The sequence below is a fragment of the Myxocyprinus asiaticus genome, chromosome 37, assembly GCF_019703515.2.
Source record: "Myxocyprinus asiaticus isolate MX2 ecotype Aquarium Trade chromosome 37, UBuf_Myxa_2, whole genome shotgun sequence".
Lineage (NCBI taxonomy): Eukaryota > Metazoa > Chordata > Actinopteri > Cypriniformes > Catostomidae > Myxocyprinus > Myxocyprinus asiaticus.
Genome location: NC_059380.1, coordinates 22,851,707 through 22,879,546, shown reverse-complemented (window position 1 = coordinate 22,879,546; position 27,840 = coordinate 22,851,707). Strand labels below are relative to the sequence as shown.

The 27,840-nt window shown below is 39.1% G+C and overlaps 1 protein-coding gene across 3 annotated transcripts in view; it reads right to left on the bottom strand.

The window, feature by feature from the left end:
• The window catches only part of LOC127427639 (cAMP-specific 3',5'-cyclic phosphodiesterase 4C-like), a 130,303-nt gene that overhangs the window by 88,326 nt on the left and 14,137 nt on the right, over nt 1–27,840 (bottom strand). The window contains exons 1-3 of one of the 3 annotated variants that reach the window (XM_051675326.1): nt 25,180–25,252; nt 24,930–25,009; nt 24,512–24,699 (exon numbers count right to left, since the gene is read on the bottom strand). In XM_051675326.1, coding sequence (XP_051531286.1) covers nt 24,512–24,699; nt 24,930–24,941 — 200 coding nt within the window. In that variant the 5' untranslated portion in view covers nt 24,942–25,009; nt 25,180–25,252. Of the gene's footprint in view, nt 1–16,132; nt 16,694–24,511; nt 24,700–24,929; nt 25,010–25,179; nt 25,253–27,840 lie in introns of those variants that run through there. The other 2 variants (XM_051675325.1, XM_051675324.1) reach the window with 2 other exon arrangements.

Here is a 27,840-nt window from a genome sequence, read left to right as displayed (position 1 = left end):
CTGGATAGGGGCACTCGTCAGGGTTGCCCTCTTTCCCCATTATTGTCTTGCCCTGGAACCATTAGCAGCCGCGATAAGAATGGAGGACGATTTTCCAAGGGTGGTTGCGGGAGGTGTGGTGCATAAGCTTCTGCTTTATGCAGATGATATTTTATTATTTGTCTCTGAACCTACTAGCCTTGCCTCCACAGAATTATTAATTCCTTTTCCAAGTTCTCAGGATACAAAGTCAATTGGTCTAAATCTGAAGCTTTGGCTCCGACAGCATACTGTCCAGTAACGGCTTTCCAGCCGGCGCCTTCCAGTGGCCCAAACAGGGCATTAAGTATTTGGGGATTTTATTCCCATATATTTGTCTAATTTATTTAGTGTTAATTTTGACCCTTTAATAAAAAGGTTTTCGAGCAATGTGGGCAGGTGGGCTTCATTACATTTATCTATGATTGGGAAGGTTAATGTTATTAAAATGAATTGTATTCCAAAATGTAACTACCTGCTACAATCTCTCCCTGTAAATGTCCCCTCTCTTATTTCAAGCAATTTGATAGCATAGCGAAGTCCTACATTTGGAATGGTAAACGTCCCAGATTGCATTTTAATAAGTTACATAGGCCGATAGACAAAGGTGGGCTAGGCCTACACAAGATTTTGTTCTATTACTATGCATTCAGTCTCAGACATTTGGTTCATTGGTCACTTCCACCTGAGAAAGCCCCTCCCTGGTTTGTTATTGAACAGGCAGTTCTTGCCCCTATTTCACAATTACAAAGCATCTCTATCAAACTAATCGGAAAAGTTAAGTTATACCCCGTTATTTCGAATTTACACTCGGTATGGACTAAAGTGTCCAGATTGTTTAAATTGGACACTTATTTAAATGTTGCCTCGAGCATATGGCAGAACCCAAGACTGTGTATTGGCAAGTTCCCTTTCTGCTGGCCAGAATGGATTGTGAGGGGGGTTGCTACACTCGGTGATGTATATGAAAGTGGAGTGTTGAGATCGTTTGAAAACTTGGTCCAACATTTTGGGATCCCCAGACCTCAGTTTTATATGTATTTACAACTGCGCCACCTGCTTTGTACTATTTTTGGGAGTAGCACACACCCCCCTAGGGAGGCAGATGCTTTGGGAGAGGTGATTGCAGCTTTTGGAAAAGGTAATGAGGCATAAGTGTACTACTCTGATTAGTAACTTAATAACTTAATCTGAAAGATTTCAACTTGGCATTGGAGGAAGGAGTGTGGGCTAAGATTCTTAAAAACGTTAAGTCTGCATCTAGAGATGCAAGGGTGCGTCTTATACAATTCAAAATTTTGCACAGATTTTATTGGACCCCCTCTAGACTGTATAGGCTTGGTCTTAAAGACACACCCACCTGCTGGAGATGCCAATCGGAGGATGGAGACATGGCCTGTGTTTATTGGTGGTGTGTCGAGATCCATCATTTTTGGTCAAAGGTTCAGAATTTTGTGTGCGACGTGGTGGGCACTCGGGTTTCGTTTTGCCCCAGACTTTGTGTTCTGGGCGATGGGGCGGTCATCGATGTGGGGGATGGCCATATAGAGAACTGGGTTCTGACCTGTGTGATGATCGCCAGGTAGGTTATTTTGAGGGGTTGGAGGTCAGCTGGTGCGCCCCCATATCCGGAGTGGTGCACGGAGATGGGGAGGGTAGCAGCTTATGAGGAGGTGTCATTGGGAAGATGGGTTGATTTAGATTTGTTTGTCCAGAAATGGGGCAGGTATCTGGAATTTTTGGGGGGCTCTCGGGTGGGGTGTGGAGAGAGTACAGTAGTATAGTTTTTAAGTGAGTATGATTATTATCTGCGTATATGCATATGTATGTGTGTGTATGTGTATGTATATATTTACTAATGTGTGACCACAGGATTGTTTTTTGGGGAGGCAGGGTTGGGGGTTGGGGGGGGGTGTTGTGGGGCTTAAATGTTGTGTGTGTGTGTGTATATATATATATATATATATATATATATATATATATATATATATATATATATATATATATGTTTGTGTGTTTCTTTTTATTATAAGATTTAATTTTAAAAAAATGTTAATTGAAAAAAACGAATATTTTTTTTCAGTGCAGTCCGCCCTGGATACTGCATGTCCTTGCCAAAGGGCAACAAATAGACTTTTTTGCACTTAATGACAAATTACTGTTGAAAGCAGTGCTTTATTAATAATGAAGTCAGTGAAGAATATTAATGGGAGTATCAGTGGAAGAAGAAATTAAGCATGGTGTAATATATTCACATGCACTGCAATTAAAGTATCATGAGCACGTTGGTGATAAAAGTGACTAATCACTTCTGTCTGGAAAGAGAAGTGAAACTACCAACCAGCAAATGTCACTCGAAACACATGAAAAATGTCTATAATAAGACAGTTTTAATAATAACTGGAGGCAAGAGTCAGGATTTTGAATCATTTTATGATTAGAAATCAGAAAGATGAATCTTTGACATGGCTCTATATAATTGAGTGGAGCCTGTTAATTTTTAGCAGCAGACGACGCTCTCGATTTTGAGTTCCAAATCCAGAAGAATCTACAGTCGAATGAAAACCTTTGCTCTGTCGATGTCTGCCTTCCAAGGCAGCATCTTAACCTCAAGGAACCTCATAAGTGACTGATAAGTAAACTCAGCATGCCATATAAATGCTCCATAAAAATAGAATTGGATGTTAGCATCAGTGTTGGGGAATAACAAAAAGTAGCGACACTACTAACTTTTTATTTACTACATTTTTCAGTACTGTGACAGTAGTTAAGCTATTTTCACAATACTGTAGCTTTTTCAGTTACAAGCTACATTTTCCCACGAGTAGCACTGCAGCATCATAAAATGCTACATTTGTCACATTATACTACGAATGCAGCAATGGAGTCAAGGGAGTAATCAAACTCACCTAATCTATCCTCTCTTTCTTGTGAAGCACTGGGAAAACCAAATAATTTGTTAATTCTTTCAGACAGTTTATGTTAATGAACTGGTTAAAATACATGATTCCCTTATGTTTAGTGTTGGGATCGTTGATTAATTTTAGTGAGTCGGATATTTTAGATGGTTCAAGTAAATGAACTAGTTCAAGTAAATGATTTGCTGATTCACTTGAGCCCTGCGCAGACTTAAAGGAATAGTTCCCCCAAAAATTAAAATCTCATAATTTACTCACCCTCATACCATCCCCAGGTGTGTATGAATTTATTTCTTCTGCTGAACATATTTGAAGAAAAACAGAAAAATATCTTAGCTCAGTAGGTCCTTAAAATGCAAGTGAATGGTGATCTGACCTTTGAAGGTCCAAAAATCACAGACGGTCAGCATAAACGTCATCCATACGACTCCAGCGGTTAAATGAATGTGTGCAATCGCTTTTGGTGTGAAAGAAATCAATATTTATGTACTTTTTAACTGTAAACCACTGCCATCAGTCAGCAGCAGTATGTGTATTCACAAGAGCCCTGAGTTCACATGGTCCTCGTGTAATGTATTCTCGTTGGCATGTTACGGACATAATCTCACATTTTTCTCTCAGTTGAGACATCCAGGATAGGCACACAAACACACCATTGTGAATAAACAAACAGATACAAATACAGATCTAAACCAAAACCAACGAAGCTTCTGTACAGCGTTCCTCCTTCTCAGTTATAAACAGCGCTGCTCTTACGGGTGTGTTATACGTACGTCAGTTTTAGCGTGAACATGCCAATGCAACTATGTCACACACGCATACCGCTGCTGACGGGAAACGATAATTTATAGTTCAAAAGTACTTAAATATTTACCTTTTTTGCACCAAAAGCAATCATGTCACAATAAAAGACATTAATTTAACCACTGGATTCGTATGGATGACATTTATGCTGACTATCTGTTCTTTTTGGAGCTTCACAAGTCTGATCACAATTCACTTGCATTGTATGGACCTACAGAGCTGTGTTCAGCTGAAGAAAGAAAGTCATGCACACCTGGGATGGCATGAGGGTGATTAAATGATGAGAGAATTTTCATTTTTGGGTGAACTAACCCTTTAAATGGACTTTGCTTTCTTTTTTGAAGCAAAATATTTCATGTATTGCTGCTGTTTATCAATATATTTCTTTTAGTTATATAAAAGAAGTTATTGACTGGTTTACTAGTGTATATTAGGTATACATTTAAATAGACTGATAACTATGTATATGTACTGTATATTTGTTTAATCCTTATGAAAATTAATCATGGTTTTAGTATAGTCAGGGGTGTAAAGTAATGAATTACAAATACTCTCATTACTGTAATTTAAGTTTTTCTCAGGAATTGTACTTTTAGTAGTTTTAAAATGGAATACTTTTACTTTAGTACATTTTAAGGGATGTTACTGAACTTTTACTGCGCTATTTTCCCACCGTCTGTGTTTGCTACTTTCCTGTTCTGGTTTTATTTTTATCCATCAACATGATTGGCTAGGGAGAGTCTCGTGACTTCCGTCAAATCAAAACACACGTAAAAAATTTGAAGGTGAAGCGGCGCCAACTGCTATCATGATGAATGTGGAGGGTGCCTCAAGCAGCAGTTCAACACCTGAACATCCACGGCCGAACCTGAAAGGGTTTTTCACAATGAAGAAGGCCAATTGCATGATCATGTCATTTGAGTTTAGCTTACTCAAGCCAGTCGAAATATCAGCATTAATTCAACATCTAATTTGAAGAAACATAATGAGGTACTGTAAATTTCATATTTCTGCTTACTAGATTTTCTGTATCTATAACGCCTGTAAATTAGATATCTATCACTAAGATTATTGGGCTGCTGTGAGAGATTTATCCAATGTTAGCTAGCTTATAGGGCTGGGGAATAAAACCATCTTGAATTTTTTCAGGAAAAACAATCTTCGATATCGATGATAAACTTTTGAGTCATTTTCTATATTTAACCTACATCTAGACCAGGGGAGTTCAATACATCGATCGCAATAGCAAGACAACCAGTGGTTGATCTCGACAAAATCTAAAATTGACTTTTTATTTCCTCACTTTTGTGGCTGTACGCTGTTTGACATACAGGAGGCTTGTGTGTGTGTGCTTTACATGCGCGTGTGTTCCGAGAGCGCTAATGTGCCTAAACGGTCAAATCAGGGTCGGCCCGTGGCATGGGCTTTAATTTAATTTAATTATTAAATTCAAATAAGCAAATTTTATTTATGCAATTCAATTATACCTAACCCTTACCCTAACCCTGTTTTTTTTTTGTTTTTGTTTTTTTTAAAACAACAAGGTAATTTGAAACAGGTTGTTTGTTATTGGTCAAATTTGTTATTTGTTATTCATTATAAATAATTTTTTGTTCATATTATATCAAATTAAAAAAAAATGCTTTGCAGTAAATTGGAGTTCAAGTGAAAAATGTTGGGGGTTGGGGCGCCAATCTAAAATCTCGCCTAGGACACCAACAGAGTCTGGGTCAAAAACACATAATAATTCCACCAAAATGCCCGTCTTGGCGAGGTATTAATGTAAACACAGTCAGTTATGTCTAAAGTGAATGTAAACAGTGGGACAAAAAGCAGATTTGTATTAAAATGTCAGACTTTAAGTGTACATGTAACCGAATAGACCACTGCATCTAGTGTGTCATTAAAAGATATTAATCAAACAACAATAACAAGAAAATGAGAAAACCACTCACTGCTTTTGCCTGAAAACATTTAGTATCTTTAAAAGTATTAGTGTAATATAATAAAACATTTGAAAAAATATATATTCTTTAATAATATTGCAATTTTTTTTTTTAATAATACCAACCCCTGATGTAGAGAGTGTGTTAATTTGAATAATAAATTACCAGGGAAGTAGTGATGATAAAATAATTTATAGTTATGCTCAGCCTTTATCAAGTTTTTATAATGCCTGATAGAAAAATATCAACCTTTGTAGAGCAATACTTCAGGCAGAACATTCCATCTGACACAAATACACTTCAGAAAATTGTGCATCATGCATTAGAACCAGAGGCAGCACTAGGGAGGGGCTAGCGTGTGCTTCAGCCTCCACAAGAAAGTCCATAGCACCCCCGTAGCACCCCCAGCAAATGTTTGTAACAGCCAACAGATTATGCTCTGTATGAAAATTGAATGAAGAAACATTTTCCCTGACAATATTTTAGCAATCGTGTCGTGTGTCCCGTATTTCTGTCGCCTGTTTAGAATCAGAACTAGTGATGCCCGATTTACGAATGAATTACTCATTTGAGTCGATTCCTTCAAAGAATAAGCAAAGTCTCTCTAGCAAGTCAGTCCACTGTCGGCCACCTCTAGAACGCTCTCGGGATGCTATTTCCAGTCATGCCATTGCAGCTCTTATCTACTTGAATGGGGAACACCGAAATCTCAAAAATAGTTGGTCAAGATTACGATCTAAGAACATATTTCAAATCAGCAATAAAATCTGATAATATTGGACTCATAAATTGTGCTTCTTGACCTCATATTACGCTAAAAAACGCAGTTTTCCCGGCTTGTATAGCTAATGCGCATGTGCGTTAGCGAGTTGATTGACAGGCGATGACTGTATCTAAAAAGTGATTGGCTGTTTCAATTGTTAGGCAGGACTTCCTTTCTACATCTATTGACCGTTGGGCGTGAGAGCTTCTTAGTTGGGCGTTCCAATTTCTCCCATTCATTTAAATAGAAGTGGCCCGTCTCTGCTAAACAGTCTCTGGAATAAGTCAAACGGTTTAGCAAAATGGTCCGAATCGTTCAGACAGCTCACGCACTGTATCGTTTGGAGCATTTCTCACTCCATAAAAACAAAAATGACGTGTGTTGGAAATGGCCTGTTTTTTAAGAGAAGTCACAGACGATTTTGCTACATGTAGGTGTCAGTTTACGGTGCTCCCCATTCATACAGTGATGCAGATATTTTGAATCAAAACCTGCAAGTGCATCCTTCGTTTGACAGCGATGAATAAAGTCTTTATTAAGTTCAACACCTGCATGTGCAGCTTTTGAACAACTCAAGGTAAAGCTCAAGGTAAAGCCATTTTTCCAACCAAACAGGTAAAGTATCATTGCATGTTTTTTTTTTTTTTACATGTACAGTGCATTGGAGTACTATGTAAATACCATGGTGTACATCAGCGCACCGCAGTATTACCATCTGATACCATCACAATAGCATGGTCCTGCCACAGCAGGCTATTTTTATTTTTTTATTTTATTTATTTTAAAGGAAGCTGATTTTTAGAAACTTTAACTGGTGCTGGATGTGCTGTGTGAATAAGTCTTTTATCAATCCTTTGTAGCCAGTAGTTACATTAATTGCTACACAAGATATATACTTGTGAAAAGGTAAAAATGCTGCTCCAAAAGTCACCAGAATTAAATGCTTTAGTGCCATTTTTGCTTTTATTGATATTAATACTGATATTAATAAAATCACTTGGCCATGCCGGGTTTTGCACATATTTAGTGACCAAAGCTCTGCTCCCCCTGTCAATGATTTAGCACCTCTTCAGCACCAGCAATCAAAAATCACTTTTGACACCCCTGATTAGAATGAGAACACAACAATTTTTCGTTTTAAAGGGATAGTTCACCAAAAAATGAAAATTATCTGATCATTTACTCAACCTCATGCCATCACAGATGTGTATGACTTTCTTTCAGCAGAACACATACAAAGATTTTTAGAAGAATATCTCAGCTCTTTAGGTCCACACAATGCAATGAATGAATGATGATCAGACCTATGTAGCTCCAAAAATCACATAAAAGAAACACAGAAGTAATCCATAAGACTCCAGTGTTTAAATCCATATTTAAGTCCTTTTTTACTCTAAATCTCCACTTTAACATTCACTTTCAGATGTGAAAGTTAAACTAAACAGGCACCACATGTGACTTTCAGATGTAAAAGTGAAAGTGGCAATTTAGATTAAAAAAAAGGACCTACATTTTGATCTGTTTCTCACCCACACCTATTATATCGCTTCTGAAGACACGGATTTAAACACTGGAGTCATATGGGTTACTTTTATGTTTCCTTTATGTGATTTTTGGAGCTACAAAGGTCTGATCACTATTTACTTGCATTGTAAGGACCTACAGAGCTGAGATATTCTTCTAAAATCTTTGTTTGTGTTCTGCAGAAGAAAGTCAGACATTCACATCTGGGATGGCATGGGGTTGAGTAAATGATGAAAGGGAAATTATCCCTTTAAAAGATACAAGAACTAAATCAATGCAGAACAATGTATCTCATTAGCAATACAATGTGCCCCCTATGTACTACTTAAAGCCAGATGTGGCCCCTGTACCAAAAAACTTTGCCCACCCCTGCTCTATACCCCCTCTATTGTGTGGAATGTGACATGCCAGCTGCCAAGTGACAGTCTTTTTCTGCTTTTTTAGTTGTTTTTGCATTATTTGTTTGCATTGTTTTGAACAAAATGTTTTATGCGCAACAATAACTTTGTCTGTCGGCATTAAAGGACATTTAGACCCTACACATAAACTGCATTTTAATGAAATTGTTTACATTAAACAATGTCTCCCTATTTCTTTTTTTCTCTTTTTTTTTTTTTTTTTTAAATCACATTAATGTAGTGTTTATCATAGATAAGTTGTGTATTTTAAAAGTTGATAGTCAAAAATATCTATAAAATACCTATATTTTTCATTCTTTCTGGCAAACAACCATAAAAAGGAATGTGAATAACGGTATGTATGCTACATTTTGAAATTGCAACATACAGTGTTTATTATAAGGGGGCATCGCATTTGCAACCCAATACTCAATACTCACTAATTTGATCATATTTTTTCAAATGAGGTACTCTTTTACTCTTACTTGAGTAGTTTTTAGGACAAGTACTTTTACTCTACTCACACCTTTTTTTTGTAAGAAACCATCGTTATGATACAGTTCACCATGGTTTGACTATAGTAATACTGTAGTATTCATAAACATGGCTTTACTATACTAATACTGAAGTAACCATGACTGCAGTAACCATGGTTCCCTTTCAAGTAGGTAACTTCGAAGCTGTGTCAGAAGCTGACGCTAGGGGAGTACCCTGCACCGGGTGGTGACCTTGAAATCCTTTGCCATCACGGCAATTTGATCTGCCGGTTATGCTTGGTGCTCCGCCTATGCTGACGTTATAGTGAGCATATGAGTGAGAGCCCAGCTTCACACATCAGAATTTTCCTTTTTCAGGGCTGCGCAGACATCTTATGTAACTCTGGAACCCTAAATCAATGCTTTGCTGTTCATTTTTCACCCAGTCAGTGGGAACAAGTTCTACTCTTCTCCCTGTGTCCCTCCCTTTACACCTCTGGACCGTATCAAGATCAGGTGATATTCACACCTTCCTCCAGTTGAAGAGGCAGTAGTTGCACACTTATGTCCCTCCTCTTCCACACTGGCATGGAAAACCAAGCAGGTGAATCCATCCAAGCCGTGTAAGTTCACATCCACACTGCTGAATAAAGCCTACACTTCAGGGGCCAGGCTTGTGCAGCTCTGCACACCATGGCGATGTTGCAGGCCTGCTAGGCTGATTTGCTGAAATACTTGTATGAGAAATGTCCACACCCTGAAGCTATCCAAGAACTGTGTCTCGCCACAGATCTGGAACTCTGGGCTACCAAGACTACTGTCCAAGCCATTGGCAGGTATATGATTAGCCTGGTGTCCGCTGAATGCCACATCGGGCTGAATTTGTCAGATCTGAGTGACTGGGACAAAGCTGTCCTGCTTGATGACCCGGTTTGTCAGCAGGGCCTCTTAGTTGACACTATTGATGCTTTAACTGAGAGGTTCCAGTAAATAAAGAAGCAGTTGCTGGCTTACAGACACATCTTGCTGAGGCGTAGTAGACTAATCCTGTTTCTTCCCATAGAGTGAAAACAGAGCCACCGGTTGAGAAAAAGACCCAGTGGCCTGCACCCAAAAGGAAGTTGGTACTTCCTGGACCACGTCCCAGCGGAAAAGTTCCTTCTGGGCAGGTCAAGCACTCTTGATGGTTTGACACCTACAAAGCGGGGTTGCACACACACGGACAAGTCTACACCGGCTCCGAAGAAGGCCCAGAACACTTCATGCTGGGATCGAGACCAGATGTCTGTTTTTGATTGCTCTATGCCAAATGTCTGTCATGACCAAATAAAGTTTGCAAACCTCGCTGCAGTCGCCCAAGGCACAAACAACTTCACAAAAACAGGCACATTTCCAGCTCTAACCAACCCGGTTATATTGAGCGATCTCAAATCCTGGTTGGCATGTTGCTATGCTAATGTGTGATTCTCTAATAAACATAAAAATACATAGTACACACAACATAGTTGGTAAAATATTCAGTTTTAAATTTAACTATTTAATGAAATACAAGTATACTGATAACACTTTACAATAAGATTCTATTTGTTAACATTAGTAAACAACATTAGTTAAAATGAACTAACAATGAACAATACTTTCACAGAATTTATTCATCTTAATGTTAATTTCAGCATATACTAATAGCATTTTAAAATTTGTTCACATTAGTTAATGCACTATGAATTAACAATGAACAATTGTATTTTTATTTACAAAAAATTTACAAAGATTAATACATTTTGTAAAAATATATTGTTAATTGTTTGTTCATGATAACTAAAGCATTAACTAATGTTAACAAATAGAACCTTATTGTAAAGTGTTACCAGTATATTTATAATCAACAGGGTCATTTTCCTATTTCTGTTTATAGAGTGCCTCTATGATGCACATTTGTAGGGAGCACACTAGGTTTTGGAACAAGACTACCTGCACATCAAAAGCAACAAAAATAAATCTTTGAACACATTCTCACCATTTGCCAGCTGTCACCAGTTTAAATTGATTTAAATGTGTAAATGATTGCTGTTTGGCCAGATGTCTAGAGAACAGCAATGCCCATCCCCAGATAATCCAACAAATCTGCACTACAGAGGGCAGAGAACGGTGATCAGCGGTAAAACAGATGCAAGAGGTGGAGGAAATCCATGGGTCACATGGGCTGCTAAAAATGTGGTCACTTCATTCAACATATGGGGATTCTGACCACAACTTACAGTATTCCTAAAGATGCAAACAACGTAAACATGTTTAAATGTTGATTATTAATGTTTGAGATATAGATGGAGAAAAACAAATTCACAATCTATTCTCACTCAAACCACTCTAACAAAAAACATCATGTCTCAGAAAACTAAATAAACTTAAAAACCCTAGAGGCCAGAGATGCCAATTAGCACATTCTTTGGACATTTTAAAGATTGTGTGTAGAGCACTAGGGTATAGGTGGTCAAAGGATTATTTAAATGACCTCTCCTGGGTATTGCTTTGTAGTGTCCAAGGAATAGTAAGGAGGAAGACAAAAGAGTGCCATGAAATCTGAATGTAGGACTGAACAAAACAGGGTCATCATTATGAATCTTCAATTTAAACATTTCCATTTCTGAGAGACCTCTTTCAAAATCTGCCCATGTGCACAAGAGGTTGTTACTGATTGCATATCAGAATCTTTGCATGACACACACGGATGTATATTACACTGAACAGCACTGTGCTGCTGTACAGTCAGGAAAGTGTAATGTGGGGGATATTAATATCATAGGACTCTGGAAAAGTAAGAGAGCTTAAGCAACAAATAAAATTCAAAGAGTGGTGAGTAACTTCAGTACACCTACTTCTGATTCTGTGTGATCCAGCTCTATTCAAAACTTAATGCCAAACTAGCGGTGCTCACGGGCCATACGCTGCCTTACCATCAGCTATTTTTAATACAACATCTCATGGCCACATTGTGTATAACTTGCACATAATAAAGCACTGTGTGGGTGACTGGTGAAAATGTTGGCTCAATCAAAAGGGTTTTAATTTAAATGTACAGTGTGTGTGTGTGTGTGTGTGTGTGTGTGTGTGTGTGTGTGTGTGTGAATTGTTTTTTGTGGTTTACAAGGAATTTTATTTTAGGTTACACACTAGTAATTATGAGGGTATTATGATATAAATGTGGTTTATGAGGACACCCCAAGTGTCCCTGTAATTCAAACAGCTTTAAAAACATACTAAACAATGTTTTTGTTTTTTTTTTTATGTAAAAATGCCAAAAGTTTTTTGTGATGGTTAGGTTTCGGGGACAGAATACATAGTTTGTACTAGGGGTGTAACGGTTCTCGGTAAAAAATCAAACCATACGGTTCAGCAAGCATTGGCACCGTGGTTCACCTCAAGTTTATTGACACATCTGAAGCGCAAGGTTTTGCGAAGAAAATAAAGCGTCAATTAGACACACACAGTTACAACCTCCGCTAATGCACCTGAATGGATCTGTAGATGGAAACGCTCTGCCTGTGTTTCACGTGGGTCAACTTGATGACATCACTGTTCTGCGAGCATTGTGTGTAGTTGAAAATGGCAAGTGGAGAAAATGAGCCGCTGATAGAGAAGCCCCCAGCGTTATTCAGGTCTCCTGTCTGGAAACATTTTCGTTTTGCAGTCAATTACAACAACGATGGTCAAAACACATTTACAAAACAGGCACTGTTTGCGGACATCACTCAACATGAGTGCTGTATACTGGTAATATATCGACATATGATCATTTACGCTGAAATCACAGGGAAAGATAGCATGCAGTGCACACGGAGCCTCAGATAAGCCGAAACTGCACACACTCCCTTCCGTTTTTAAGCAGGCACTCAGTGCTAATTCGGACATGCATAAAACAATAACTAAAGCGATTGGGGTGTTCATTGGCAACAATATGTTTCCCTACTCCACTGACGATGATGTGTGATTTCCACATATGATTAAAACACTTGAGCCACGTCACAACATCCCTTGTTTCCATTTTAATAGCAAAGTTCCTTAGTGATGTGCAGTAGAGTTTGAAATGCATTTTACGTCGATGCATGTAGCATGGGGGGGAGCGCGGGGCACAAACTAACACGGGGCTATTGTAACGTGTTTCAAACGTTTCCACACACGCTGGTAAGACGAAACTTCATTTGTTTACTTGTTGCCAAATCAACACTGTGTAGATAAAAAAAAAATCCGAAAATTCAAGAAACTTTGGAAGATATCGCCAAAAGTTCATTTTAAAGAACCAAAAGTTAAAATTCACATGAAAGTACATTTTCATCTCTGTTTTTACTGTTTATTTAAAATGAGGTGAACTTGGTATCATTTTAATCTCCAATCTTTTAGCTAGCATCTTACATAGTCTTTTAATTCTCAGATAGCCAGTACAACTGACCAGCCAGGTGTAAATCCCAGTTGTGCCAAGAGGGCAAGTTGTAACACTTTGTTACAATGTGCCCCAATTACAAAAAACAATATGCAATTCCATGCAGTCAGATATGTAATTTAGGCCTACATAATTCCCCTTAATGCGCATGTGTGTGCTGGAGTGTGTGTGTGTGTGTGTTTTGTCATCAATCCATGCATTACTGCGGTCAGTGCTGTGACTTTGTTGTGTATTTATTGTCAAGTGTCAAAATTATTGCTATATTATACATGACAAAGTTAATAAATGGCTTTTATTGACATTAAAATTTTGTTTATCTTCTAGGCTTTTTAATTAGATCATATACAGTTGTTAGAGGGGGATTTTAAGCTGTTATATGGTCTTGTTACAATGTGCCCCTCACCTGTTACAACGTGCCCCACCTACAGGGTTAGGGAGTAACGAAATACATGTAACGGGATTATGTATTTAAACTACAAAATATAAGTAACTGTATTCCACTACAGTTACAGTTTAAATAATTGGTATTTAGAAAGTATTTTGATTACTGAAGAGATTACTTTGCATTTTATTTTCATTTGTTTCATTTAATATTTAGTCCTTTCAGATGGAAAACATTTATACATATAAATGATGTGCTCCAAAGTGCATTTGAACAGCGGTGAAACACTTTCTTATGATGTGTTACATTCATACGAGCAGACAGAGGAGTACGTTTGAAGTAAGTTTGGAGTAGAAGAAACAGAAATAAACCTTGTGTAAATTGTCAGCTTTACACTAAGCTAAAATGCTATTTCTAGCCATTTAACATGCACATGTTACCAGGTACGATCATTTTTGTATTGTTTTCCTGTAAGAATATCTAAAAATCCTTAAAACAAGATCAATTTATCTTGTTTTTTTCAGAGAATGTATTTTTAACATGTGTATTTTGTCTTACTGTACTGGCAGAGTTTTTATATTCAAAACAAGTGAAAAAATCTACCAGTGCTGAAGAAGTAATCCAAAGTATTTAGAATACGTTACTTACCTTGAGTAATCTAATGGAATACATTACAAATGACATTTTACAGCATGTATTCTGTAATCTGTAGTGGAATACATTTAAAAAATAACCCTCCCAACCCTGCCCACCTATCACATTCTTTTTTTCCGAGGTAGATTGCTAAAAAAGTATACGCTGTATTCATGAAACAAGACCGCATATGTGTAATAGACACGTGTGAAATTAATGTGAAAAAGAAAAATACATTGAACCCCAAGTACATTTACACAAACTTATGAAAACCAAAAAGTGTTAGTTTGTGCCCCGCTCTCTCTAATAGTGCAGGTATTAAGTTAAAATGTTGATTTAGTAACAGTGGCGGACTGGCCATTGGGAAAACCGTGACTTTTCCCAGTGTGCCGGCTACGAAATGAGGCCGCATGGGCCACCGCGTTATGTAGAACGCGCCACAAAGGGGGCAGCGATATGCAGAAAAGGATACCTTTTTTTGGGCCAGTTTCTATGTAAAATCCCAGGCCGAATTTTCTTCCCAGTCCGACCATGTATAGTAATTAGAGAAAAGGTTTTTTTTAGATAAAGACCCTAACGAAAATTAACCATGGTTTAATTATAGTAATATTGTAGTAACCATGACTGCTGTCACCATGGTTTTCTTTGCAGAAATCATGGTTTTGATACAATTAACCATGGTTTTACAACAGTAATACTGTAGTTTCCATATAGTAACCATGATTATACTATATATTGTAAGCATGACAGTAACCATGTTGATTTTGTGGTTACTATGTTTTTACTACAAATACCATATTTAAACAATGATTTTTATAAAGGGCAAACTTGATGAAGTGTTTGTTACCAAATAGAATATTCTTACTTTGGATTTGGCAGAAATATATATATATATATATTTTTTTTTTTTTTCTGAACATTGCAAATACCAAACCGTACCGAAACTGTGACCCTAAAACCGTTATTTGAACCGTTACACCCCTAGTTTTTGTGTGTGTGTGTGTGTGAGCGGGTTTGAGTGGTTTACGAGGACATTTTTTTTAGGTTAAAAACTGGTAATTACAAGGGTATTATGCTATAAATGTGGTTTATGAGGACATTTCTAGTGTCCCCATAATTCAAATCGCTTAACCATACTCAAATGTTAAAATGCAGAAAGTTTTTTGTGAGGGTTAGGTTTAGGGGTAGGGTCAGGGGATAGAATCTATAGTTCCTACAGTATAAAAATCATTATGTCTATGGAGAGACCTCATAAGGATAGCCGCACTAACATGCCAGCTGTTGATTGACATGCTATTTCATCTAAAATGAATTATGCTTTTAATGCTTTTCAGCAAAAATGTTAAAATACAAATATGGTTAAACCATAATTTTGGACAATAGATATTGTAATCTATGAATTGTATAAAATAACAACTAATAATACAAGTGACAGCATGCATCTACGTAGCCTATATCTATTTGACAACTTGTCACAATCTGAACATTTATAGGAACAAACTGATCTTGTGATCATTTAGTTGAATCTAACATTAACGTATGCCAGCATGATTTTATTGTGTTCACTTGTTTACCCAACAGCTATTTAAAAATATGATATTTAAAATTTTGTTTAGATTACAAAATTGTTCATATAACTTTGAGGTCAACATGGAAAACCTTCTTGTAAAATAAAAATAAATAAATAAATAAATAAATAAATAAAAAAAGATTTGTGCAATTTGACTTATAACTTAAACTTTTTAGTTACTGAGTAAACAATTTTCCCACGTGATAACTAGTCTACTAAATTACATTTACGGAGAATTCACACTTATATTAGTAAGATTTACCGTTTATGAAAAGAGGCCGGCCAGGACTTTCTTGATTTTTTAAGACCTGGACGATGCTTTTCCATGGCTTTGTTACAGCACAGGTACCGTTCAGTGTCGGAGTGGTACCGCTGTTTGATTCGGATGTGAGTTCGGGGTTGTCTCCACAGATGTTTTGGTGGTTTGGCCAATCCTGCGCCCTCTCTGCTCAGCGCCGAGCACTCCATCGCTACAAAAGTTGAGCTCCGTCTCGTACAAAGTCAGGTATTTTTATTTTATTTTTTCTATCAATTTGCGCAGTCTCGGATAATTACTCAGTGTCCGATGAGCTGTCCACAGTAAGAGTTGCTGAAATGAGAACGCCGCCCGATACGCTTAAGTTATTACGTGAAAATAAAAATAAAATCCTCACTGTATTATAAACATAGTGTGGTTGGAGAATCAAAGCTGTTGAACACGCGCTCAGTCACTCTCCGCATCGCCCAGTGTAATTTCAAGTTGCACAGATGGAGTGAACACAAACACTGAGAAACATGGACGTCTGACGGTCAACAAAAAGGCGTAACGTCCAGCTTCGCTCTATACGGCTTATATCTGGCTGCAGTGGGAGAGTGAGTGTGTGCTGAGGCGGCTATAAAGATCCAGCTGAGCGACGTGATGAAGTGACGCCCAGATTGTATTACATCACCAGGTGCTTCACACGCCCCCTCTTTAAACAGCTCAAACCAGGTTCATAAACATTGAAATAAACAAGTTTAAGATGTGGATTGTGCATAAGTAAGTATAAAAGATTACTTTTTTTTTTTTTTTTTTTTTTTTTAAATCATGATGGCGCCACGGATGGCAGCCTCGGTGTGGAGTGCTCCTATTGTTTTGTTGTTTTTGTTTGTTTGTCCTGTGTTTAGTAATCTTTTTCCAGTCAGTTTTATGAACTGCTGAACATTCAACAGCTTATACCAGACAGTCTTTTCCCGGTTTTTGAATATTCAGACGTTTTGCTAGATATTTTAGTTGGAGGCACGGCTTTGTTGTTCAGGAGACACAGGCGAGGAAGACAAGCCGGTGCGCTGGTCAAACTCCGTCGGCGGGGCTTTTTGAAGCATTCATCTTGCAAATCTCCACTCTCTTCCTAACAAAACGGACGAACTACATCTCCTCACCTGCACAAACAAGGACTTTTCAACCTCTGTTGCCTTGTGCTTCACAGAAACCTGGCTGAGTGAAGCCATTCCGGACAGCGCGTTACATCTGCCGGGCTTTCAGCTGTTCAGAGCAGATCACATTGCGGAGTTAACGGGGAAATCGAGAGGTGGTGGAACATGCTTTTACATCAATGAAAGTTGGTGTACAGATGTAACAACGTTAAAGAGGATGTGCTGTCCTAATTTGGAAGCACTCTTTATTAACTGTTAGCCTTTCTACTCGTCGTGGGTGTTTTCCTCGTTTATTCTGGTGAGTGTGTATATCGCGCCAAACGCAAGTTTGAATGCGCCGCTGCAACAACTGGCTGATCAAATCACAGACACTGAACAACAATACCCGGACTCAGTTATTATTATTCTTGGGGATTTTAACAAAGCAAATCTTACACGTGAACTGCCCAAATACAAACAGCACATTACATGCCCCACCAGAGACAGGAACATACTGGATCTTTGCTACACAACAATAAAGGATGCATATTGCTCTGTCCCTAGAGCAGATTTGGGACTCTCTGATCACTGTCTGGTTCATCTTCTTCCAACCTACAGGCAGAAATTAAAATCAACCAAGCCAGTAGTAAGGACTGTAAAGAGATGGACCAATGAAGCAGAGCGGGAACTACAAGCCTGTTTTGAATACACGGATTGGTGTGTTTTTGAGGCTGCAGCCACAGACCTGGACGAGCTCACAGATAGTGTTACATCATATATCAGTTTCTGTGAGGATATGTGCATTCCTACTAGGACTTATTTAAAGTTCAACAACAACAAACCATGGTTTACAGCAGAGCTCAGGCAGCTTCGTCAGGCCAAAGAGGATGCTTACAGGGGTGGGGACAAAGTCTTGTACAATCAGGCCAGGAACACACTGAACAAGGAAATCAGAGTGGCTAAAAGAAGATATTCTGAGATGCTGAAAAACAAGTTTTCAGCTAATGACCCTGCATCAGTGTGGAGTGGCATGAAACAACTCACAAATTACAGGACTCCTACCCCCAACCCTGTAGGAAACCAACAACTGGCTGACGACCTGAATGTGTTCTACTGCAGATTTGAAAGGCCCAATCTCACACCCCACACCCACTCTGACCTTCACTTCACACAAACACCAACACCTCCTGCAACCCCCCTCCTCCCCCCTCCTGCTACTCAACCTGCACTTAAGATCTGTGAAGATGATGTGAGCCGCGTCTTTCGGAAACAAAAGACAAGGAAGGCTTCAGGCCCAGATGGAGTCTCAACAGTGTGTCTTCGATCCTGTGCAAACCAGCTGGCCCCCATCTTCACACAGATCTTCAATAGATCACTGGAGCACTGTGAAGTCCCATGCTGCTTCAAACGCTCAATCATTGTTCCTGTCTCAAAGAAACCAAAAATCAAAGGACTTAATGACTACAGACCTGTCGCCCTGATGTCTGTGGTCATGAAATCATTTGAGAGACTGGTGTTGGCCCACCTGAAGAACATCACTGTACCCTTTCTAGATCCCCTTCAATTTGCTTATCGAGCAAACAGGTTTCTGGATGATGCAGTCAACATGGGATTGCATCATATCCTGCAACATCTGGACAGACCAGGGACATATGCAAGGATCCTTTTTGTGGACTTCAGTTCGGCTTTCAACACCATCATCCCAGCTATACTCCAGAATAAATTACACCAACTCTCTGTTCCCATATCTATCTGTCAGTGGATTACCAGCTTTCTGACGGACAGGCAGCAGCTTGTGAGACAGGGGAAACTCACTTCCAGCACCTGTACAATCAGAACTGGTGCCCCCCAGGGATGTGTGCTCTCCCCACTACTCTTCTCCCTCTACACCAATGACTGCATCACCAAGGACCCCTCTGTCAAGCTCCTGAAATTTGCAGATGACACCACTGTCATCGGCCTCATCCGAGATGACGATGAGTCTGCATACAGAAGAGAGGTTGAACAGCTGGCTGTCTGGTGCAGTCAAAACAACCTTGAGCCGAACACACTCAAAACGGTGGAGATGATTGTGGATTTAGGAGGAACACCCCAACACTGACCCACCTCACCATTCTAAACAGCTCTGTGGCAGCAATGGAGTCATTCAGGTTCCTGGGCACTACCATCTCACAGCACCTGAAGTGGGAGACACACATTGACTCCATTGTGAAAAAGGCCCAGCAGAGGCTGTACTTCCTTCGCCAGCTGAGGAAGTTCAACCTGCCACAGGCGCTGCTGATACAGTTCTACTCAGCGGTCATTGAGTCTGTCCTCTGCACTTCAATAACTGTCTGGTTTGGTTCAGCTACGAAACCAGACATCAGAAGTCTACAAAGGACAATTCGGACTGCTGAGAGGATTATTGTTTGCCCCCTGCCACCCCTTCAAGAAATATACACTTCCAGATTGAGGAAAAAGTCTGGAAAAATCACTCTGGACCCCACTCACCCTGCCCACTACCCTTTTGAACTGTTGCCTTCTGGTGGATGCTTCAGAGCTCTGAGCACCAGAACCGTCAGGCACAGGAACAGTTTCTTCCCTCAGGCTATCCATCTCATGAACAGTTATATAGCCCCATTGAGCAATAACTATGTGCAATACACAGCTTAGTATTTTTTAATATTTATCCAACATATCCAACCTCTTCTGCCATTTCATTTCTCTTGAAAAAATAAAATAAAAACATTTGCACTGTATATAACAGATTTGTATTTGCACTGTACATAACAGATAACAGATTTGTATTAGATTGCACTACGTATGTGTATGTGTGTATGTATATATGTGAGTGTCTGTGTGTGTATGTACGTATGTGTATAACTATATATATATATATATATATATATTTTTATTATTATCTATGTCTTGCTGCTGTTTTTGTATTGTTGTACACTGGAAGCTCCTGTCACCAAGACAAATTCCTTGTATGTGTAGGCATACTTGGCAATAAAGCTGATTCTGATTCTGATTCTAATAAGAAATGAAAACACCAAAAGAAAAAAGAATATGAGAACTGTTGCCTCTGTGACGCCTGCAAGTACAACCTACAATAGGCCTACATGCTAGTTCTTTTTTATGTCTGCATTGTGCCTAGAGATGATGATTTGAATTGTTTAATGTGGAAGGTGTGAAAAGCACCTGGTGATGTAAAATAATGTATGGTTGGGGGTCTGGGTAGCTCAGCATGTATTGACGCTGACTACCACCCCTGGAGTCGCGAGTTCGAATCCAGGGTGGACTGAGTGACTCCAGCCAGGTCTCCTAAGCAAACAAATTGGCCTGGATGCTAGTGAGGGTAGAGTTACATGGGGTAACCTCCTCGTGGTCGTGATCAGTGGTTCTTGCTCTCAATGGGGCGTGTAGTAAGTTGTGCGTGGATCGCGGAGAGTAGCATGAGCCTTCACATGCTGTGAGTCTCTGCGGTGTCATGCACAATGAGCCACGAGATAAGATGCGCGGATTGGCGGTCTCAGAAGCGGAGGCGACTGAGACTTGTCCTCCGCCACCTGGATTGAGGTGAGTAACCATGCCACCACGAGGACCTAAAAATAAAAATGTATATATATATATATATATATATATATATATATATATATATATACACTATATTGCCAAAAGTATTCGCTCACCCATCCAAATAATTGAATTCAGGTGTTCCAATCACTTCCATGGCCACAGGTGTATAAAATGAAGCACCTAGGCATGCAGACTGCTTCTACAAACATTTGTGAAAGAATGGGCCGCTCTCAGGAGCTCAGTGAATTCCAGCGTGGTACTGTGATAGGATGCCACCTGTGCAACAAGTCCAGTCGTGAAATTTCCTCACTACTAAATATTCCACAGTCAACTGTCAGTGGTATTATAACAAAGTGGAAGCGATTGGGAATGACAGAAACTCAGCCACGAAGTGGTAGGCCACGTAAAATGACAGAGCGGGGTCAGCGGATGCTGAGGCGCATAGTGCACAGAGGTCGCCAACTTTCTGCAGAGTCAGTCGCTACAGACCTCCAAAGTTCATGTGGCCTTCAGATTAGCTCAAGAACAGTGCGTAGAGAGCTTCATGGAATGGGTTTCCATGGCCGAGCAGCTGCATCCAAGCCATACATCACCAAGTGCAATGCAAAGCGTCGGATGCAGTGGTGTAAAGCACGCCGCCACTGGACTCTAGAGCAGTGGAGACGCGTTCTCTGGAGTGACGAATCACGCTTCTCCATCTGGCAATCTGATGGACGAGTCTGGGTTTGGCGGTTAACAGGAGAACGGTACTTGTCTGACTGCATTGTGCCAACTGTGAAGTTTGGTGGAGGGGGGATTATGGTGTGGGGTTGTTTTTCAGGAGCTGGGCTTGGCCCCTTAGTTCCAGTGAAAGGAACTCTGAATGCTTCAGCATACCAAGAGATTTTGGACAATTCCATGCTCCCAACTTTGTGGGAACAGTTTGGGGATGGCCCCTTCCTGTTCCAACATGACTGCGCATCAGTGCACAAAGCAAGGTCCATAAAGACATGGATGAGTGAGTCTGGTGTGGAAGAACTTGACTGGCCTGCACAGAGTCCTGACCTCAACCCGACAGAGCACCTTTGGGATGAATTAGAGCAAAGACTGCGAGCCAGGCCTTCTCGTCCAACATCAGTGTCTGACCTCACAAATGCGCTTCTGGAAGAATGGTCAAAAATTCCCATAAACACACTCCTAAACCTTGTGGAAAGCCTTCCCAGAAGAGTTGAAGCTGTTATAGCTGCAAAGGGTGGGCCGACGTCATATTAAACCCTATGGATTAAGAATGGGATGTCACTTAAGTTCATATGCGTCTAAAGGCAGATGAGCAAATACTTTTGGCAATATAGTGTATATATATATATATATATATGGTGAATATATAATATTATGTATTATTACTTTTGTCACCTAAAAATTTGCACTAAGTGCAAATGGTGGCAGATATTTTTCACCCTTAATTAAATACTAACATACAGCATAGGGGCATCAATGTAGCATGTTTATTGTGTTTGTTTAGAGTCCCACAGACACCCTACACGGCCATGTTGGCCCCTCTCCAAACATAGCGCTTATGGTTGTGACCATAAAGCTCTATTTTGGTCTCATCACTCCAAATTACAGTGTTCCAGAAGCTGTGAGGCGTGTCAAGGTGTTGTCGGGCATATTGTAACCGGGCTTTTTTGCAGTTGGCATTGGCGCAGTAAAAAAAGGCTTCTTTCTGGCAACTCAACCATGCAGCTAATTTTTGTTCAAGTATCGTCGTATTGTGCTCCTTGAAACAACCACACCGTCTTTTTCCAGAGCAGCCTGTATTTCTCCTGAGGTTACCTGTGGGTATTCTTTGTATCCCAAACAATTCTTCTGGCAGTTGTGGCTGAAAACTTTCTTGGTCTACCTGACCTTGGCTTGGTATCAAGAGATCCCCGAATGTTCCACTTCTTAATAAGTGATTGAACAGTACTGACTGGCATTTTAAAGGCTTTGGATATCTTTTTATATCCTTTTCCATCTTTATAAAGTTCCATTACCTTGTTACGCAGGTCTTTTGACAGTTCTTTTCTGCACCCCATGGCTCAGTATCTAGCCTGCTCAGTGCATCCATGTGAGAGGTAACAAACTCGTTGACTATTTATACACAGACACTAATTGCAATTTAAAAAGCCACAGGTGTGGGAAATTAAACTCGAATTGCCATTTAAACCTGTGTGTGTCACCTTGTATGTCTGTAACAAGGCCAAACATTCAAGGGTATGTAAACTTTTGATCAGGGCAATTTGGGTGATTTCTGTTGTCATTATGATCTAAAAAGGAGCCAAACAACTATGTGATAATAAATGGCTTCATATGATCACTATCCTTAAATAAAGGACAGTTTTTTTTTGTTTTGTTTTTTTTTTTTGCATGATCAGTCATATTTTCAAAATCAATGCCAAAATTTCACAATTTCTGCTAGGGTATGCAAACTTTTGAGCACAACTGTATTTGTAGTAAAATCATAGTAATCACAAAATTAAACAATGTTACTATATTAACACTATATTACTGTAGTATCATCATGGTCAATTGCTTTAAAACTATGGCTTCTGCCAAAAAAAAAAAAAAAAAAAAAAAACATTGTTTCTACAATATTACTATAATAGAACCATGGCTGATTTTACCCGGATCAAACATTTCTCTTAACTCCCCGACCTTCACCATTACCAAATCACTGGGAGGAAATCAGCCTTCATATAAATGTTTATGTATTGTTTATTATAAGTATTATTAAAGGAAATATAATGTGTGGATACAGGATACAGGATAGGCAAAAGTGGGACAAAAGGTGGATTTGAAACCGGATCTTCCGCTCAAAAAAGCACATCCATACCGTCGTTACACTCCACACAACTGCAGTGCCTCAAGGGTTGCAGTTTGTCTTCAATTTCTGTGTTTTCACCAGACTATTGGAGTGCAAACAGCGAGCCAAGCTGTGTGGCAGATGCTATTTACACCTAGTGCCAATTGTCACTCCAAAAAAGAAAACAGGGTGCATGGTGACTACAACTTCTATCTCTTTACTCATATGATCTAATTCTGAGTCATTGTGCCCTTTTACCAGATGAGTAAACAGTACACTGAAAGAGAAGCACCTGGGAGTCATTCCCACCCTCTGCTCAAATCTCCATGACCTTTCCTTCATTTGCTTTCCCAGGTCATTTTAACTGACAAGCGATTAACATTCGTGTGATGGAGGAGAGAGACGAGCTGTTTCTCAAATAACACACTATGCATTATGCACTATGCACACATTATGGAACACTAACAGTTTTGTATTACACAAAAAGCATTATAGGTGATGTTGGGTTATAGGGTCTGTACCAATCACATACTACACAATATTCTGTGAAATCTGACCATTGTACCTTCCAGATGGTGACTAACACAAAGACACTCACTGCCGTGCTGCTCACTAGTGTATAAATCAAAGCAATGAGCATCAGTGATTGAATTGAGTCACATTTTGCTCAGTTACAGCACACTCTGTGTCCATTTTAGAAACCTCTCCACACATGACAGCAGCAATCTGTCTCTGATTTCTAAGACTGGTGAGAGGTGATGATTGGATGCGATTTAATCAACAGAGGTCTAGTAAAGAGTAGCTCTGAACAGTTTAAATCAATTTGATGTAGTACACTTTTATCAGAGCCCTAAATCTACTTGCCAGAAAAGTTCTGGGATGACTTACTTTGTTTCCACACTGGCCAGGGCTGATTTGTACAGTGCTTCTAGGTCCTGTAGCTTCTTGGCATCCAGTGTTGAGTGTCTGCGGGCCAACGGTGGAAGCAGGATCGGCCCGGAGTACCTGCGGCGAATGGCATTGCTGGGTCTAGGCAGAGAATCCTGTGTGAAGGGGACAAGGGACGCCCTTCGTCTCTGAATGAAAAAATCAATAGTCATAGGTCAAGCAAAATGTTTAACAAGGCTAGTTAGAAGTGCAGAATAACAGCTGTTTTATGATTAAATATTTGTCATTTACCTTATTAAAAAGATTTAAATACTATCACTTTTTATTGAACATTACCAATTTTATTTCTTTTGTGAGATAAAAATGTATTAAGGAACATTTTAAACAGTAACAGTTTCATCAAGATAACAAGACATACCATATTATCCATCTCTACAGCTCACGGTTTGATCATTCAGAACCACATCTTGCTGATGCTTTTGATTATCCGTGAGAAAACTGCCACGAAATAAACAAGAAACACTTATTTTCCTCTTGAAGTGATATTATATACAACTAGATCTTGCCGCCTCAAAACTAGGATATTGTGGGTGATTGTCAGGGTGGTCCTAAGTGGTTGCTAGAATATTTTGTGTGGTTGCTCTAGGGTGTTTTGGATGGATACTTACTCGCCCAAGTAATAAAAGAGACGATCCCCAAATGTCTAGGATGTTTTATTGTCCACAAGGCAAAAATTTTCTATTTTCTATATCTGATATACACCCCATTTAAAAATGCCTGAATGGGACCCGGGTAGCTCAGTGGTAAAAGACGCTGGCTACCACCCCTGGAATTTGCTGGTTCGAATCCCAGGGTGTGCTGAGTGACTCCAGCCGTGTCGCCTAAGCAACCAAATTGGCCTGGTTGCAAGGGAGGGTAGAGTCACACGGGGTAACCTCCTCATGATCGCTATAAGGTGTCTTGCTCTCGGTGGGGTGTGTGGTGAGTTGGGCGTGGTTGCCGTGGTGGGTGGCGTGAAGACTCCACACATGCTGTGCCTCCGTGGTGGTGCGCCCGGCGAGCAACGTGATAAGATGTGCGAGTAGACGGTCTCAGACGCGGAGGTAGCTGGGATCCATCCTCTGCCACCCGGACTGAGGTGAGTCACTACGCCATCACAAGGACTTAGTGTATACATTGGGAATTGGACATAACAAATTGGGAGAGAGAAAAAAATAAAAACAATAAAATAAAATTAAAATAAAAGAAATGCCTGAATGCCATTGAATTAGATAATAAAATATCAAAGTTCACACAGGTGTCCTAGCAGAGTAACCACAGGTGTAGTTCATCACCTAAACTACTGACAATGGTCTAACCAGAAAGTGTTTTTATTTGTCATCATTATGAACAGGATATCTGTTATTTTACCATTTGTATCTTAAACTCCTTATTGTGATTTTTTTTTACATTTATTTATTTTATTATTGATCAGTCAACTGTGAAGACCACAAACAGATCCTGATAATGCTCCACTTAAGCTGTCTGCTGCTGGAATCTTTTTTTTTTCTTCTTCTTCTTTAAATCTGTCACATTTATGACAAACGATAAGAAGCCACAGTAGTGACTAATACGAAGAGCAGAACACTGTAGGACATCAGCAAATTGTGGGGTTGTGTGTTAATTGCTTCATGTAAACTGTGAATCTGTGGTAGCTACAATGACTCAGTCTCAAATCGAAAGGGAAGCTCTGGAAACAAGACTGTGATATCAAAAGATTGGCATGGTGATGAATGGATCTGGGTTAGCTGATAAATTACATTGGTTTATCTGTCACCACCTAAGATGGAAAATAATTATCATAATTTTAGTGTCATCATTTTTTAGTTACTGTCAGTAAGATTTCTCACTGAACAGCCTCCTGTAACACACTCTACTGAATTCAGTATTCTTCATATAATAACATAAATATAAAAATGTCATATTTATTGCATGTTCTCATACAGCATAAGGACTCATTTTCATTCAGAATATAATTTTTAGGTTTTAGACAAATTTTCTTCTTTAACACATGTTGCCAAGTGGAGAAATTTCATGAAATTTAACTCTAGTCATAAATTGGATGTGGCCCCTTTAAGAACCGGAGTTTTGCTACACCAGAGTTTTGACACCTGCTTTCTGGCACTCTCTCGTGTTAGAAGCAAGAGAACATACATTGTGCAAGAGAGCTTCCAGTTTTGTTCATCGTTTGAGAATTTGTGGATAAATATAAAATTTTAAACAAAATGCTCATAAATTGCGTGAAATATGTATTCAGAAGAGTTGTATGTTAAAACTGAGTGTTTGTTATGGATCATTTTTGAAGGATGCATATGGATTGTATGTGTGGAGTTTGACTACATTTTGGCACACATGTGAGGACACGTGCGTGTGAAAGTTCATTTATTCTTCGTGTGCTGAGCGGAGTCTCTTCGCCCGTGAAGGTGAATGCTACCACGTCGGCTTCGACTGTTGGAATTTGCATTGCTAAGTCCGTATTCAACCAACATTATTTAATTTAGCAGTTGCCTCATATATGTGTATATACTCTATATGTTTGGTTAAATAATTATATTTACAAATACACATTGATTTAGCATAAATAATAGTTTGAACTGGTCATTGTTATTACCATTGTGAATAGTAATATTCAATTAGTAAAAAAAAAAAAAAGATATAAATAAACAAACAGCCAAAGGAGCCTCTTCGTCCAAGAGGGAGAAACTAACTGGATTTGATCCATTTCCTGTATACTGTTAAGCCATACTGCAGGAAGAGGACAGCAGTGGCTTTTCCTCTGAGGTTCTGCCAGGCCAAGCATTGCAACTGCCGAAAACAGTGTGGAAGGAAGCAGTCTCGTAAACCAGTGGCGTAGCCACGGGTGTGCCAGGGTGTGCAACTGCCACCCAAAATGTAAGCTTGCACACCTAAATGAAATGGCAATTGTTTGACGCTTAACTGTTTGCATCATGTCAGACAAGGTGTTATCCTTTATATATATTGGCTTCATAATAAACATAACAACAGTATTTTATTTATTTATTTATTTGTTTTTTATTATGAACCAAAACTCCATGTCCTCCATAAATACAAAGAATATTAAAAAAAAAAAGGTTTTGAATCTTCTTACAGTTGTGCATTCTTCTGTTCTGTTCAACACAATGCATTACTGATTTATTTCTTTTCCACAAATAAGTTTTTAAACCAATTAATGTAACTGAAACCTGGTGTATTTTTATAGTTTTTTCTGTAACGTGCAAATTGTACTATCATTTATATTTAGCATATTTTGGAAAAGAATAATGAATCAT